The sequence below is a fragment of the Cetorhinus maximus genome, chromosome 4 (genome assembly GCF_964194155.1).
Source record: "Cetorhinus maximus chromosome 4, sCetMax3.hap1.1, whole genome shotgun sequence".
Lineage (NCBI taxonomy): Eukaryota > Metazoa > Chordata > Chondrichthyes > Lamniformes > Cetorhinidae > Cetorhinus > Cetorhinus maximus.
Window position 1 is genome coordinate 170,766,057 of NC_135882.1, and position 18,011 is coordinate 170,784,067.

An 18,011-nucleotide genomic window follows, 5' to 3' on the forward strand; every position below is an offset into this window, starting at 1 on the left:
GTGGATAGGGAGGAAGTGCTATGGCCCGAGAGCTGGAAAGCGGGGTTGAACACAGGATGGGTCAAAGCGCTGTCTCCTGTACTGTAAGTTCTACAATTTTATAAGCATGTGAAAAAGAAACAAATAGAGGGTTATGCTGATAGGGTGAAATGAGGAAGGTTGGGAGGAGGCTTGAGTGGAGCACAAATGCCAGTATGGACTAATTGGGTCAAATGACCTGTTTCCGTGCTACGCTATATGTACTTCTAATACCTTTCTTTGGAGGCTAAGAGCAGTAAGGTATTCATTATGCACTTTTCCCAAAAAAATGTCCTCGAGTAGCTGTACGCTGTAAGACCGGACTGGATTTTGCAGTGGCACTAATGGTGAAGCTATCGGTGTTCGCCATTGTTGCTGCACTGAAACTAACTTCTGGATTCCACGCGTAATAATACCAAAGTCCAGAAGTGCCAGGCAGTGATTCAATGCTTATCTGGAGGGTGCGTGGTTGAGGTCCTCCCAGACTGCAATCAACAAGAAACCGACGAATCAATGAGAACTCCATTCTCACACTGTTAACCTAGCTGTAAAAGTTCCTGAAAGGTTACACCCTGGTTGGATGAGATGTAACTGGGTTTTTAATGCTGTTCATAATTACTGCTAAACACCCTGATTGACAATGAAAGGCTAATTTTATATTTATTGAATGTTGAACTTCTCTTATGATTCCACATTTTTGTTCAGATTATTTGAGCTTCAGTCTAAATCCAATCACCAATTTATTTCACCATTTGCAAACAGAAATTAAAAGTGAAAGATAAGTTTTTAGCTTCTTGGTTTGATTTTTTTTTTGCGACTAGGTCGATGTGATTTGACTGATAATTCTGCTGCTGGATGCCTGGTGATAACCTTGTTTTGGTGCCAGATTTTAAACTGCTGTCGAGAAAAGGAAAACAGTGACCCACAGATTGTCGCATCTTTGCTGACCGCTTTTTTTAGAAGTCAGCGGCGAGCACCTTTGCTTCACCGCTGACCGCAAAACCCTGATCTATGTAACTATGTTGCCCACATTGTTTTCCAACATTATGGACTGAAATGTTACTCCCAGATGTTAAAGGATGGAATGCTGGAGCATTTGTTTGTATTGCACAAAATTCAGTTACTATTTCTCTGGCAAACGATGCCGATGGATTGCAGGAATTTGCTTGGGTTTGAAATTTATTTTTCGGAGGACTTTGCAGGTTCTCTGCGAGTCTGAAGAGGATTTGATTGTTGCTGGTGACTCTGTTCAGAGACAATTTCAAAGTCGTGGCTCCCGATTTGTAAAGAGTTCTCTGGATTGTACCAAAGGGCTGGCAAAATACTTGGCATCATCGAATCTGTGTGACATGGGGTTTTTCTTGACTCACTCACGTTTAAAAACGAGCTACAGAAGCTGCTCGAATATAGCCACTGACATGGTTGATGTGCTCCAAAATGCTCCCATAAATAGTTCATCATCACACAGGCTCATCCCACTCTGAGATGAGACTGAAGCCACTGCATGCTCTATGTTCAGTGGTGGTATTGTGCAATTTGTGTTGCTTTCTGTGTTGAGCAATATTTGTTAGTTGATAAAATAAAATCCGTTTCCATGAAAAACTACTGTTTTTTGGAGAGTGATGCTCATGGCACGTGAATCACAGAGTGGATTGGGGAATGGGGGGGTGTCTAGGCAAAAAAGTTTTCAAATCTTTGAATTAATGGTGTATTTTTCCTGCAAGTTTAATATCTGTCTGCACTGATGTTAAACGTGCATTGTACATCTGGAGTGAAGGCCTCAACCCTCTCCAGAGAGAAGCATTTTGACAGTTTAATATAGATGGAGCATGAATCCACTGTAGTGGTTAAACTAGTTTACAAAGTGCTCAAAATCACCTGAGGAAATGCTGAAAGATTGGGGAATTTACTTTAATATTAACGGTTGGGAGATCAGCTGCACACATGCAAAGCTCTCTCCTGGGCAGGAGCTTTCAAGTTCCCACTCTGTTAAACAGAGTTTGTGCCTGGCTGGCCCCAGGTGGCAGTTAGCACTCAAAGATGAATAGCTGCAGTATAAATATGGCCAATGATGTTAAAGAGCAAAGAGACAAATTTTAATTACAGTAGACATTTTAACTTTGCAGAGGATGAGACACCCAGGACTGTGGGAAAGGAGTTCAGCAGAAAAGACGGTTGATGAACAATGGCAGACGTTAAGAAAATAGCTCATGACTCAACAAAGACATATCCCAGTGACGAAGGATTCTAGGAAGGGGATAAACCAACCATGGTTAACCAAGGAAGTTTAAGGATAGTATCAAATTGAAAGAAAAACCATACAATGTGGCAAAGATTAGTGGCAATCCAGAGGATTGGGGAAAGTTTTAAAAACCAACAAAAGATTACCCAAAAAAAAGGGAGAAAATAAACTTTGAGGGTAAACTAGCAAGCAAAATAAAAATGGACAATAAGAGCTTCTTGAAACAAAAAAAAAGGAAGAGAGAGGCCAAGGTGAACATAGGCTCCTTGGAGAATGAGGCTGGGGAAATAATGTGGAACCAGGAAATGGCAGGGGAGTTGAATAAGTACTTCACATCAGTTTTCATAGTAGAAGACGCAAACTGCATTCCAAAAGTACTCAATAATCAAGGGGAAAAAGTGGGGGAGGAAATAAATATAGCAATTATTCACTAGAGAAAAAGTATTAGGGAAGCTAATGGGGCTAAAGGCAGATAAGTCCCCTGGACTTGATGGGTTGCATTCTAGGATACTAAAGGAAGTAGCTACAGAGATAGTAGATGCACTGGTAGTAATCTTGCAAGAATCCTTAGATTCTGGAAAAGTCCCAAAAGATTGGAAAACTGTCGACGTAACACCCTTATTCAAAAGGGAGACAAAAAAAAGGTAACTATAAGCCACTTAGCTTAACATCCGTCATTGGGAAAATGTTATTATAAAGGATGTAATAGCAAAACATCTAGAAATGCATAATGTAATCAAGCAGAGTCAGCATGGCTTCATGAAGGGGAAATCATGCCTGACAAATTTATTAGAATTCTTTGAGGAGGTAACAAGCAGAATAGATAAAGGGGAACCATATATATTTGTAATATATTTGGATTTCCAAAAGGTGTTCGATAATGTACCACACATAAGGCTACTTAATAAGAGAAGAGCCCATGGTGTTTGGAGTAGTATATTAGCATGGATAAAGGACTGGCTAACTAATAGAAGACAGAGTTGGGATGAGGAGGGCATTTTCAGGATGGCAACCTGTAACTAGTGGAGTGCCACATGGATCAGTGCTGGGGCCACAATTATTTCCAATATGTATATATTAATGACTTAGATGAGGGAAGTAATGGTACTATCACCAAGTTTGCGGATGACACAAAAATAGGTGGGAAGGCAAGTGGTAAGGATGACACAAGGAGTCTACAGAGGGATATAGACAGGTTAAGTGAGTGGGCAAAAACTTGGCAGATGGAATATAATGTGGGGAAATGTGAGGTTATGCACTTTGGCAGGAAGAATAGAAGAGCTGAATATTATTTAAATGGAGAATGTCTGCAGCTTTCTGCAATCTGAGGGATTTAGGAGTCCTCATGCATGAATGCCAAAAAGCTAGCATACAAGTTCAGGTAATAGGGAAGGCAAATGGAATGTTGGCCTTTATTTTAAAGGGAATGGTGTATAAAAATAGGGAAGTCTTGCTAAAATTACACAAGGGACTAGTTAGACAACACCTAGAATAGTGTGTTGATTTCTGTCCCCTTACCCAAGGAAAGATGTACTGGTATTGGAGGCAGCCCAGGGAAGATTCACTAGGTTGACCCTGGGGATGGAGGGAATTTCTTGTGAGGCGAGGTTGAGTAAGTTGGGCCTGTATTCATTGGAGTTTAGAAGAATGTGAGGCAACTTTGTTGAAACATAAGATCCTTGGGTCTTGACAGGGTAGATGCTGAGTGGTTGTTTCCCCTTGCGGGAGAGTCTCGGACCAGAGGGCATAATCTCCGAGTAAGGTGTCGCCCATTCAAAATGGAGATGAGGAGGAATTTCTTCTGAGGGGATAGTGAATCTGAAATTCTTTACCGCAGAGGGCTGTAGGGGCTGAGTGGTTAAGTATATTCAAGGCTGAGATGGATTTTTAATCAGTAAAGGAATCAAAGGCTATGGGGAAAAGGCAGGAAAGTGGAATTGAGGATTATCAGGTCAGCCATGACCTCATTGAATGGAGGAGCAGACTCAATGGGCCGAATGGTCTACTTCTCCTACGTCTTATGGTGCCAGTTTGCAGCCTGACCTTTTGTGAATTTATTTAATAACTGAACCATGTGAGACTGGGTTTGATATATGTTCTGTGGTGTGTTATGTCCTTGCATCTGTAATCCCTCTTTGTACCCTACTTGTAAGTACAGGTCTTTGAATATTGGATTAAAAAAAACAATTGCACCTAGCTGTGATGCTGTGTGGTTGCATAGCTTGCCAGCACATTGCTACTGAAGCGTATGCATGAATAATGGACTTGGGCAACTTGCTTGAGATTGCCGAGCACCTGTGGAACTGTACCTCCATTTTGCAGTCCTTGAACAATGTTGGTTTTTTTAGTGCCCTGATTCAGTGATGCCACAATTGTTTTTTTTTAATGTCATAGTCATAGAGGTCTACAGCACAGAAAAAGGCCCTTTGGCCCATCAAGTTGGCGCTGGTCAAACAAGTACCTAACTATTCCAATCCCATTTTCCAGCAGTAGGCCCATAGCCTTGTATGACATGGCGTCGCAAGTGCACATCCAAATGCTTCTTAAATGTTATGAGGGTTTCTGGCTCTTCCACCCTTTCTGGCAGAGTGTTCCAGATTCCCACCACCCTCTGGGTGAAATAATTCTTCCTCACATCCCCCCTGAACCTCCAGCCCCTTACCTTAAATTTATGCCTGCCCCTGGTTATTGATCCTTCCACCAAGGGGAAAAGTTCCTTCCTGTCTACCCTATCTATGCCCCTCATAATTATATACACCTCAATCATGTCCCCCTTCAATCTCCTCTGCTCCAGGGAAAATAACCCCAGTCTATCCAATCTCTCCTCATAACTAAAACGCTCCAGCCCAGGCAACATCCTGGTAAATCTCCTCTGCACTCTCTCTAGTGCAATCACATCCTTCCTATAATGCAGATTCCAGAACTGCACGCAATCCTCTGGCTGCGGCCTAATCAGCGTTTTATACAGTTCCAGCATAACCTCCCTGCTCTTATATTCTGTGCCTCGGCTAATAATGGCAAGTATCCCATATGCCTTCTTAACCACCTTATCTACCTGTCCCGCAACTTAAGGGACCGGTGGACATGCACACCAAGGTCCCTCTGATCCTTTGTACTTCCCAGGGTCCTACCATTCATCATGTGTTCCCGTGCCTTGTTTGTCCTGCCCAAATGCATCACCTCACACTTATCCGGATTAAATTTCATTTACCACTGATCAGCCCATTTGACCAGCCCATCTATATCCTCCTGTAATCTAAGACTATCCTCCTCACTATTTACCACCCCAACAATTTTCGTGTCATCCACAAACTTACTGATCAACCCTCTACATTCAAGTCTAAATCGTTTATATATACCACAAACAGCAAGGGACCCAACACCGATCCCTGTGGAACCCCACTGGACACAGGCATCCAGTCACAAAAACAACCCTCAACCATCACCCTCTGCTTCCTGTCACTCAGCCAATTCTGGCTCCAATTTGCCAAATTGCCTTGGATCCCATGGGCTCATACCTTCGTTATCAATCTCCCATGTGGGACCTTATCAAAGTTTTGCTGAAGTTCAAGTAGACTACGTCAAATGCATTGCCCTCATCTACACACCTGGTCACCTCTTCAAAAAATTCAATCAAATTGGCAGACATTACTTTCCCTTAACACAACCATGCTAACTGTCCTTGATTAATCCCTGCCTCTCCAAGTGTAGATTAATTCTGTCCCTGAAGAATTGCTTCCAATAGTTCCCCCACCACTGAGGTTAGACTGACTGGCCTTGCTCAAAACTCTTGTTGTGACTATTATGGTGCTATTTTCTTGTAATCTAATCCTGTGTATCCTGTGATAATCTTTTGCAGGTGTTGGAGTGAAAAAGTAGACAAAATATTAACATTTATTTTGCATAGTTGAGATACAGCAGAAATTTTCCGCTTTAGTCTTAATGGGGCCTTGGAACACTTGCCTGAATGCAGATTAGTTTCAGCTCCTGATTAGATGCAGCATTGAAGCTGTGAGAATTGAAGTGTAGGTTGCTAAGTTCCCAAGTTAAGGTTTTATTGACATAGTGAATTAAACTCATCTCTGAACCATATGATGTGTCAAAAATGCACTTTCCTGAAAATTTTAATTAATCAGAATTTACAAGTGTTGATATTGCAGTTCCAGTACAGGTACAACACTGGAATATACCCAGCAATGTGGAAAATTGCCAAGCATGTTCTCTCCGCCAGAAGCAGGACAAATCCAACCTGTTCAATTACATCCCCATCAGTCTGCTGTCGATCATCAGCAAAGTGATGGAAAGTATTGATGACAGTGCTATCAAGCAGCACTTACTCAACAATAACCTGCCCACTGATGGTCAGTTTGGGTTCCACCAGGGCCACTTAGCTCCTGACTTCATTACAGCCTTGGTCCAAACATGGACAGAAGAGCTGGACTCAAGAGGCGGGGTGAGAGTGACTGCCCTTGACATCAATGCAGCATTTGACTGAGTATGACATCAAGGAGCCCCAGGAAAACTGAAGTCATTGGGAGCCTTGGGGGAAAACTCTCCACTGGTTAGACTCACACCTAACACAAAGGAAGATGGTTGTGGTTGTTGGAGGTCAATTATCTCAGTCCCAGGACATCACTGCAGGAGTTCCTCAGAGTAGTGTCCTGGACCCAACCATCTTCATTTGTTTCAACAATGGCCTTCCCTCCATCATAAGATCAGAAGTGGGGATGTTCACTGATGATTGCACAATGGTCAGCACCATTCATGACTCCTTGTATACTGAAGCAGTCCATGTCCAAATGCTGCAAGACCTGGGCAATATTCAGGCTTGACATACGTGCCACACAAGTGTCAGGCAGTGACCATCTCTAATAAGAGAGGATCCAACCATCACCCCTTGACATTCAATGGTATTACCATCGCTGAATCTCCACTACCAACATCCTGGAGTTAATATTGACTAGAGTGAACTGGACCAGCCATATAAATACTTTGGCTATAAGAGCAGGTCAGGGGCAGGAATTCTGCAGAGCATAACTCATCATCGCTCTGAAGCATGTCCACCATCTACAAGGTGCAAATCGGGAGTGTATTGGCATACTCTCCACTTACCTGGATGAGTGCAGCTCCAACCACACTGGACACCTTCCAGGACAAAGCAGCCCACTTTATTTTTTTCTTTATTCTTTCATGGGATGTGGGTGTTGCTGGCAAGGCCAGCATTTGTTGCTCATTCCTAATTGCCCTTGAACTGAGTGGCTTGCTAGGCCACTTCAGAGGGCAGTTAAGAGTCAACCACATTACTGTGAGCCTGGAGTCACACGTCGGCCAGACCAGGTAAGGATGGCAGATTTACTTCCTCAAAAGGACATTAGTGAACCAGATGGGTTATTTACAATAATCGATAATAGTTGTCATGATCACCATTGCTGAACTAGTTTTCAATTCCAGATTTTTATTTAATTTGAATTTAAATTCTACTGGCTGCCTTCGTGGGATTTGTCCCCGTGTCCCCTGAGCATTAGCCCGGGCCCCTGGATTACTAGTCCAGTGACATTAGCACTACGCCAATGTTTGTTGATTGGCAACCCATCCACCTGCTTCAACATTCACTCCTTCCACCATCGATGCATAATGGCAGCAGTGTGTGCCATTTAGTCGGTAAATCATTCAGCTCCAGCCCATGGGGTTAAGGCTTGAAGTGATTGTAAGCGCCTGTATGTTTTATGAAGCGTAAGGCAAGTGTCTTATTTTCATCTGTGAAGCAGCAGTTGACAATTATGTCAAAATATCAATGATATGCCGCACTTAAAAGTGAACGCAAATGGGAGGAGTTGGTCAGTAAAGTTCAGCTACTGTCCATTAGAGTGAGTTATCTTTTTTAGTAATTACCCTTTTTTTGTCGACATGTTTATTATGGTTCATTAGTATTAATAGTTTTTTTTTCTAATTTCTATACTCTTCTAGCTACCACTCCCTGGTTTGAGGCCTACAGAGAATGCTTCTTCCAATCCATGTCACCATCAGACCACGAGTTTCTACACCACTATTTGGCATGTATCCTTTTTCTGGTTTATAGATGGATATGCATATTTTGGCACGGTAAAATGTATTGTTGCCATGAATCAAGGTTCTTAGAAATTTTGTTGAGTGCATCAAGTGTAGATGCATCCGTTTGTGTGTATAACTGAGAGCAACTGACCAAGAGGGCCGCATGTTTACAGTGAAGAAATAAATTAAATTCAACAATGTCTTGCATTTATGTGGTGCCTTTAATCTGGTAAAATATCCTAAGGCACTTCACTGGAGCATTAACAAACAAAAATTGACACCAAGCCATCCAAGGGGATATGGGGTGGATGACTGAAAGTTTGATCAAAGAGAGAGGTTTTAAGGAGCACCTTAGAACATGAGAGCGAGGCAGTGAGGTTTAGGGAGGGAATTCCAGAACTTTGTGGCTAAGCTAATGAAAGCGCAGCCACTAATGGCAGAGCGCTTAAAATTGGGATGCACAAGAGGCCAGAATTAGAGGAGCAGAGAGATCTTTGTAGGGTTGCAGAGCTGGAGGAGGCTACATAGAGAGAGAGGGGGACAAGGCATGGAGACATGAAAAGGATGAGAATTTTAAAATTGAGGTGTTGTTGGACCAGCAGCTAATGTAGATCAGGGAGCACATGAATGGGTGAGTGGGGTTTTATGTGAGTTAGACGAGGGCAGCAGAGTTTTGGATGAGCTCAAGTTTACTGAGGATGGAGATGGAAAGTGTTGGAATAATCAAGCCTATATGTAACAAAAGCATGGTGGTGGTTTCAACAGCAGATGAGGTGGGGGTAGAATTGGATAATGTGGATTCAGAAGTAGGCAGTCTTAGCGATGGCACAGATATCTGCTCGAAAGCTCATCTGGCTGGAAGCTTATTACACAGTTAAATAGGGCACACAAGTTATTTACATGGATTTAACTAGTGTTTCGGAGATTACATTCCACGAGTCTGTCTCTCTAATTCGAGCCACTGCAACAACGACTACTTGTATTTGTATAACACCTTGTAGCGTAATAAAATGTCCCAAGGTGCTTCACAGGAGTGTTACAAAGCAAACTCAGATACAGGCACAAGGAGATTTTGGACAGATGGCCAACTATCACATGGCAGCCACCTCATCCTTCCTCTCCTCAGCTTTATGGCTTTTCTGTGGCTGAGATTCAGACCTTCTCTGTTCACATGTAAGTCCCAAATCCAAGAGTTGTGGAGCAAGAATAATGAAAGAAAGCACTTGAAGAGCTGTTTGTGCTTCATTTGAAAGTAACTTGGCCTTACTTACAATAAATGTTGAAAATGGTTCAAGTCTTTTTACTATAAAATTGCTGATATTTTTAAATTAGGTATCTGCTTTGACTCAATGTTGGCACATTCACCTTAGTCGGAATTTCAAGGATTCAGGCCCTATTCCAGTAATTTAAGTGCAAATCCAGACTGGCAGTTTTGTGTAGGGTTGAGAGAGTACGCACTGTTGGGTGAATGCAAAAGATCTTATTGCACTATCAGAACATATATTGTATCTGACAGTCAAATTCTGTTTGTATCACGTAGAATTTTGGGATCTTCACAGGAGTTCTGGCATCAGCCTTTGCATATTAAGGGACGGTAGAATGGTGGTTATGTTACTGGACTAGTAACCCAAGCCTGTGGACTAATGATCCGGCGATGTGAGTTTGAATTCCACCACAACAGCTGGTGGAATTTAAATTCAGTTTAAATAAATTTGGAATAAAATGCTAAATCAATAATGGTGGCACTGAAACTGCGGGATTATCGTTAAAATGATCTGGCACACCTTCGGAAAGAAAATCTTCCATCCTTACCTGATTTGTCTTCTGTGTGACTCCAGACTTGTGATTGATTCTTGATTATCCTCTGAAACGTCCTAGCAAGCCATGCAGTTATCCAGAAGGCAGCTCACCAACATATTCTCAAGGGATGGGCAGTAAATACCAGCATTGTCAGTGGCGCCCATATCCCATGAATGAATTGAAAAAAAAAATTCCATATACACTGAATCACTTGTAAAGCTAGTTGATATTTGACGATTTATGAAAATTAGTTATCTGCATATTATGGGATTGTGTCCTGGTCTTAAAGTCTATAGTGAGTGATTATTATTAATTATTGCGCTATTAATACCAAAATGGTTCACTGTAAGGCCAGAAGTTTTATTTCAACATTTGATTTAATTTTAGTTTATATAACCCATGCTTGCAATTCAGAATTGGAAAGGCTCCTATTTATGGAGAGTGGGTAAGAAAGAGGAAGCACTCCTTCCTATTCCTATTAATTAAATTTCAAGGAAAAGTATTAATAGACTTAACATATACATTCAAAATATATTGCTTCCATAAAATTGATTTAGGTTTCGTATTTTGCTTTGGGCCAGGCATCTGCTGTGGAATTCCAGCATTACTACCTAAATGAAACAACTTTGATATCTACATACCTAGATGTTTAATTTGATTTGTGTATTGGCTCGAGGTGAGATTTTGTGACTTCTGTATGTGTGCATAGATAGCCATCTTGATGCAAATGGAGCTCAAATCCCATATTGGATATCACGCTTGCTCATCATCACTAATATCTTAATCCAAGTCCTTCATGTAAGGGACTTTAAATAGGGAGAGAAAAAGACTTGCAGTTATATACCATTTTTCATTTAAGTTAGAAAATCCCAAAGTGCTTTACAGTTCATGAAATATCCTTGAGCGTAGACACTTATAATGTAGGAGATGCAGCAGCAAGCCTAGGTTTTGTGCTCAAGTCTCTGATGTGGGACTTTAACCCACAACCTTGTGAATTAGACATGAGCGGTACAACTCAGCCACAGCTGACAACAGATCTCTTTTAATGAAGGGATCTGCCTCCTGTGAGCCTGATACTTCGGTTGCTTTCAGCAGCTTCCTCTTTTTGTCTCACATTCATTCTAGATCTCTTGCACATTGGCTGAATTAAGTCCTTCTGCATGCCTGAGAACTGCGCAGCACAGCATGGAAGAGATGGAAGAGAATAGGACCCATCTTCTGCGTGCTGCTAGCTTGACCTGCGTTGGGACTTTGGCAAAAGTGCATCTGCCTTAGCAGCGACAGTCTCTGAGCTCAACCCTTGGATGTTGTTGAAGAGCGACAGTCAGTGATTGGTGTATCACTGAATTACCAGAAATTATTTCACTTGTTTCCACCAAGAGTCGAGTCAAAGGCGGCTAATTTTATTACACTTAAAAATTCAGCTTAAACTGTTTGTGAAGTGTTTTCCTTATCAGTGTCCCTTAAGGCATGCTTGTGGCCTCATCGAAGGACCCAGACCCAGTGGACCAGTTTCTGAAGTTATCACAAGAGCAACATCGTATTCAACATAGTAGTGACTACTCCTACCCAAAGTGGTTTATTCCAAATACATTAAAATATTATGTTTTACTACACGATGTTAGTGAAGGGGAGGAACAAAGGTAAGGGTTTTTTTCATGTGATCTTGGGACAGTCCTGCAAATGTTCCTTTCAAACTCTAGAATCAGTGAACATGGGTTCAAGCTTGGAGGAGGTGTGCAGTCAGTTTCTACTTTACTTCATCTGGAGGGTGGTCCACTTGTGGAACTGGACTTGATACACTGTCTGGGAAAATTGCACCCAGTGACTAAATGTTTAACACTCAGCTGTAGAAAAGACAATAGTGACCATATTAACATTGTTCTGAAGAACAACCCTTAGTGCAACAGATGGGTATCCCTAACCCAAAGGTCCTTTTCCACAGTAGTTTATGTCAGCCCAAGTCAGAGAATAACAATGCTATCGCAACTTAAGCCACTTCAGCCTTTCTGTAATGGCAGTCTTACAGGATGCTATCTTTCATCATTGAAGTAACACTGGTTGGGGTGAGTGGATAGTGTGGAAGAGGTGTACATCTAGTTACATAATTGCATGTGCTGGAAGACTAATGAAAGAATTCCAAGGATGCTTGCCCATTGGCAGTTCTTCATTACTTTTCTTTTTAAAAATACACTCCAGGACTGGAAAGCCCCACACCAACCAATGTTTCTGTGTGGGAACTCTAATCCTATGAAATAAAATGAATTATTTTCTTCCTCTTTCTCTCCCTGGTCTTATTTTGTGACTAACCTGTGACGTGGTGTCCGATGTCTTTGATGTCTGAAAGAGGATAGGAACCTTAGACATTGACCACTCCTATATGATGTAGGAAGACCAATAATGGACCCTTATGCTCTGCACTTATTTAAGTGGCTGCTGACTTGGTTTTTGTTCATGCACATTGGGCATTAGTAGAACTACCATGCCAAGTATTTCTTTTAGGGAAGGAAGGCATAAGGTCACAAACACTGTGGGCAAATTGCTAATAAAACACTTTAAACCAAATACTAGAGAGAGCTGGCATTTAAAAATAAATGAGTAGAATATTATGTTTCCAATTTTAATTGAGATCTCATTTGAAGAAACTAGATTGGAGGTGTTGAAAGGGAAATGTCATATTGATGAATTATTACTGTTGGACATCTGTATCATCAGAACAAGCTTGAGGGGTTGAATGGATTAATCCTGTTCCGATGAACAGCTTTATCCATATGTGTAGGAGGAATTCATTTGAAAAATTAATATTGTAATAGGAACCATTCTGATGTAAGGTCGCAGACCTGAAATGTTAATTCTGTTTTGCTCTCCACAGACATTGCCTGACCTGCTGAGTATTTCCAGTATTTTCTGTTATTTCAGATTTCCAGCATCTGCAGTATTTTGCTTTTGTGTTTTTTTTTTGTGAACACTTTTGCACAATGGCATTGGAAGGCTTTACTCTGCAGTATTTTAAGATGTGTGAAAATATACCAAATGTCAGATTTGCATTCCTGTTGTTGATGTGGCAGTGTCTCTTGGAGAATGGATATTTCAATAATGATGACCAATTATGAAGTTATTTTTACCTTAGATTTCTTCCTGACAATTGCTTGTGCTTGTATGGAACAATTTGGTATAGAAATGTAACCTTTTACATCTATAAATATTCTACTTTGTCCTTTATTTATATGTTTGAAAGCTGGCCTAATTATCCACTAGTATAGCTGGGCAACATTTCATTTCGCCCGTTTTATTTTTTTTACTTCACTGTCAGATTAATACCTTTGACTTGAACCACATTTATCTCCGGTTTCTAACTTACCTTGCAGAGCTGAATCAGTTTATGAAGAAATGAAACAGAGATATGGGACACAGGGATGCTATTTGCTTAAGTTTAACTCTCGAATACCATCAAGTGGAGCAGATGAGCAGATCCCCGACCCTTGGAGTCAGTATTTGAATCGAAATAATTTGCAAAACCAGGTATGCATCTTTTGAAAGACTAACCTAGGGAACATCCCAAAGTGCTTTCCAAGTAATGAAATAATTTTGAAGTATAGTCTTTTTTTTTGGCAAATAGGGCAGTCAATTTACTTAATAGTAAATTCCCATGACCATCAATATAATTCACCATTTAATCTGTAGTTGGAGGGTTAAATGTTACTGAGAGCAATGGAAGAACTTTCATGCTGTGTAGATCGTGTGAAAGAAGAGGTTTAACATCTCATCTTAAAGGTAACAGTTCAGTGATCCGCCTTTGCGGCAGTGAGGTTAGTTTTAAAAAAATAAATAGCTTGAGTTGTCAGCTTTGTTTCTAACACATTAATGCTGATTTGCTTCTTTGAACTTTAGCAAGTATACAATAAAGTTGGAAAAATTTATATTTAAGTGTATGTTGGTGCAGAAGTTGGGTGCAGTATGACCTGCCACTGTAAAACCCCACCACCTTAAGCGAATCCCTTACTTTGTACCATTACCCTTGTGGCCCCAAGTGGAATTGCCATTTTGCCCTGCAGACTCCAAACCACTTAAAATTAGCATGAAGATACAATGTCATTGTATCCAATCGAGAGGAGACCTTCATCCCATTGGGCTGGAGCCAGATCTTAGCTAGTATCCTTATTTGTATATTTCTAAGAATATGTGACTTGTACCCAGTTTTTAAAATGTTAGATTTTAATTAGCCTGTGAACTATACTGAATTTGTCTCATCTCTTTCTTGAAGGAAATCTGTGAAGATGGCCTCGTTCCATTTCTCAACAAGAATAAAGAAAACAGTACAAATGCACTAGAGCTGGATGGATTGGACAATTCAATCAAAGGTAAAGTCATACCAGACAAATGTCTGTTTTTGGACTGTTTTTTGAGAAGGAGTGATGGTTAAAGTTGATAGCACATTTTCCACCCCTCAACAAATTAATTTTGTATACCCCTTTTACAGTGGCAAACTGAGATTGAATTTCATTTTGCCACCATAACTTGCGCATGCAGAAGCCCATCATAAAGCCAAGAGTGGATAATGCTGGAAAAACATTTTAGGCCAGTCACCCTATGTGAGCGTAAAAGACAGTTCATGTTTGGGTGGATATTCTTATCAGACCTGAAAAAGATTTGCAAAACTTTTAAGTTGCGAAAAGAGATCGGTAGGGAGTGGCGGAAAAACAGATTATCCATTCGGGGAATGATTAGCTTGCAAACATCACTTATATTATTTGAGTTTTTCAACTGGTGAGGCAGTAGAAAGGCCAGCGGACAACTTGCAATTAGTTGCCAGGGAGAAGTTATGAAAAGTGGGAAAAACTGGTGCAAGATAAAAATGAAAATGCAGGAGGTCGGGGATGGAAAGAAAGTACTTTGCAACATGTGGGGTCTGCCAATCCCAAAAAGAAGCAAGTTTAACCCCTCGATGCAAACCCTTCCCCTAGTTAGACTGCGTACTTGCAGACAGTAAACCCAAACTATTGCAGGCTGTCCCAGCAGTTGTTTGCATCTTGTTAAAGGGCTGCTGCATACTATCTCCTGTTGGTGAAGCTGGTCAGACCTCTCTTAACACCTGGGTGTGTTACTGGTGTCCACAGGTTTGTCAAGGGAATGGCATGAGCACAGGAGAAATTTATTCAGATCGTGCCAGGCTGCGACACTTGATTTATGAGGAATGGTTAGAAAAAACTATTTGCAGTTTCTCCCATTAGACCAGAGAAAAATGAGCAAATATGATTTAAGCACATTCAAAATTATCTGGAATTTTGTTAAAGTAAATAGTGGGAGGAGGCTCGTGTGGAACATGAACACTGGCATGGGCCTGTTGGACCAAATGACCATTTCTATGCTGAAAGTACTGTAACTATGTAAATAAGGAGAAACCATTTCCACTGGTCAGTGTATTGGTAACGAAAGGGCTTAAATTTAAGATTGTCAAAAGGTGAAGAGCATAGGATTTTTTTTCATTTATGTAGCTTAGAACATAGAATATCCCTCCAAAAACATTGTGACAGCAGCATCAATAGTTAGGAAGTGGATAAGTATTGACAAAAGAAAAATTGAGAGGGGCAGGGGAATGGCACTAAGTGAATCGGGCTTTTAATAGAGTAAGCTTCTGAGGTGGGAGTCATTTTAGGTGATGAATTAAGAGCAGTACATATCCATTAACATAATGTAAATGTAACACAAACAATGTCAATTAAGTCAAATAATAACATTGACATAACCATGAATACTTAGTCCAGATTTGGAAAGAATCTGATTTCAGAGCTCAGCTGACAACCATAAACTGCAACACGCTCTGCTGTTATTTTAGCCCATTGATTAGATTACGATGTAGCTCACTGGCGACCATCCAGCATCCTATACTCCTTCGGGAAAGCCTTTTCAAAGAAAAATGCAAGAAAATAGAGGTGCAAACAAAAGGACAGTGTTAACCCAAAATATGGTTGCAGACAATTGCTTTTAAGTGGAATATCATGGTAAATGGTGACCAATGTCAAAGCCAGATTTGGTTTCTCAATGGCGGTAACTATGTACTACCGAAATAAACAAAAACTAAGAGCTTATTCCCACTCTTTAGTTGAGAAATAAAATGTGTGTAGGTGTATATTATTGGATTGTAGCTAACAGAATTTGGTAGCCTTAAACTGTTCACAATTTGGACATCAGAACCCCATCCCACCTGTTTTATAATTTTGTTGTATTAAAACATGAACCTCTTCAGTATATATTTTTTTTGCTGTCCAGTCTTGTTGCTGTCTTCCCTTACAACTGTTGAATGTCCTATTTATCAAAAAGAGATTTTATAAACAGCGTCAGTCATCGTTATCCTATCTTGTTATTATCTTATCCTGAGCTATTGTGGCTGTTTATTGAAGCAAACTACTTACAGGGCTAAAGTCTTCAAAATTATAAATCATGGGATGAATGACTTAGAGTTAGGCCTGAAGTAATTTGTAGAGGATATGGTTTTTTTTGTCACCCATGCAATAACAATTTGCTTTTATATGGTATCTTGAATGTAGAAAAACATCTCGAGGCACTTTCCTTCTATGATGCCTCCATAACTTGCAAAGAATTATTTAAATGTAAGCTATTGATAAATTAAACTATTAAAATTCTTTCAAGAGGTAACGGAGACCGTAGATGAGGGTAATGCAGTAAACGGAATTTATCTAGTTCCCAAAAGGCCTCATTAAGGTTCCACATAATAGAATAACGAGTGAGATCAGAGTATGCGGAGGCAGGGTACAAGTAGCTGAATAGAAATTTAGCTTGCTTCAAGACAAAACAGAGTAGGGGAAAAAAGGTAGCGTTCAGTTCAGGCAAAGACAGAAAGTGGGGTTGCACAAGGATCACTCGTTCACAATTTATATTAACAATTTAGACTTCCGAATCAAACACACAATTTCTAAATTTGCAGATGACGCCAGATTTGGGGGGATAGTCAATATTGAGGAGGACTGCAGTATGTCACCAGAAGCCACAAATTTTACAGAATGGGCAAACGATTGGCAAATGAATTGAAGCACAGATATGTATGAAGTAGTATATTTTGGTAAGAAAAATAAGGGGGCACAAATTACTCAAATAATCACAATGGGGTAAAGAAGCAAAGGGATTGGAGTAGAAATACATGCCACTCAAAGTAGTGACAAGTTAATAAAGCCATTACAAAAGCAAACAAAGCACTAGGGTTTATTTCATGGGATAGAATTGAAGAGTCAAAGTTATCCTGAACTTGTGTCGAACCTTGTTCGGACCACATTTGGAGTATTCTGTACAGTTCTGGTTGTCATTTTACAAAAAGAGTAAAGAGGCACTGGAGAGAATGCAAAAAAAATTGATGGGGATGATACCAGAAATGTAAAATTATACCTGTCAGGACAGGATGAATGGATTGGGTCTGTTTTTCTCTTGAATAGAAAAGGCTAAAGTGTGATCTAATCAAGGTCTTCAGAATTATGAAAAGGTTTTGATAAAGTAGACGTAGAGAATATTTCATAGGTTTGGAAGAGCAAAACTAGGGACCTTCAATATATGATCGTCACCAAGAAATCAAACAAGGAATTTGGAATAAACTTCTTCACCCAGAGAATACTACCAGAGGGCACAGTTGAGGTGACTAGTACAGATGCATTTAAGAGGAAGCTGGATAAGCATGAGGGAATAGGGGATTATGTTAAGAGTTAGATGAGAAAGGATGGGAGGAAGCTGAAGTGGAATATTACAGCTGGAATGGATTGGTTGCGCTGAATGGCCTGCTTCCATATTGTATGTCGGATGTAATTCTCTTTAGATAACCTTTTTTAATATATTCGTTCCCGTTTTTAATCCTAACGCACAGCACACTTTCCTATAGCTTGCTTGCGATACT

At 40.4% G+C, this 18,011-nt stretch overlaps 1 protein-coding gene across 2 annotated transcripts in view; it reads left to right on the top strand.

Moving 5' to 3' along the window:
• The window catches only part of trappc8 (trafficking protein particle complex subunit 8), a 151,809-nt gene that overhangs the window by 38,753 nt on the left and 95,045 nt on the right, over positions 1-18,011 (top strand). For both annotated transcript variants that reach the window (XM_078541129.1, XM_078541130.1), the window contains 4 exons: positions 8,228-8,317; positions 11,580-11,754; positions 13,480-13,633; positions 14,376-14,472. In XM_078541129.1, coding sequence (XP_078397255.1) covers positions 8,228-8,317; positions 11,580-11,754; positions 13,480-13,633; positions 14,376-14,472 — 516 coding nt within the window. The remainder of the gene's footprint in view (positions 1-8,227; positions 8,318-11,579; positions 11,755-13,479; positions 13,634-14,375; positions 14,473-18,011) is intronic.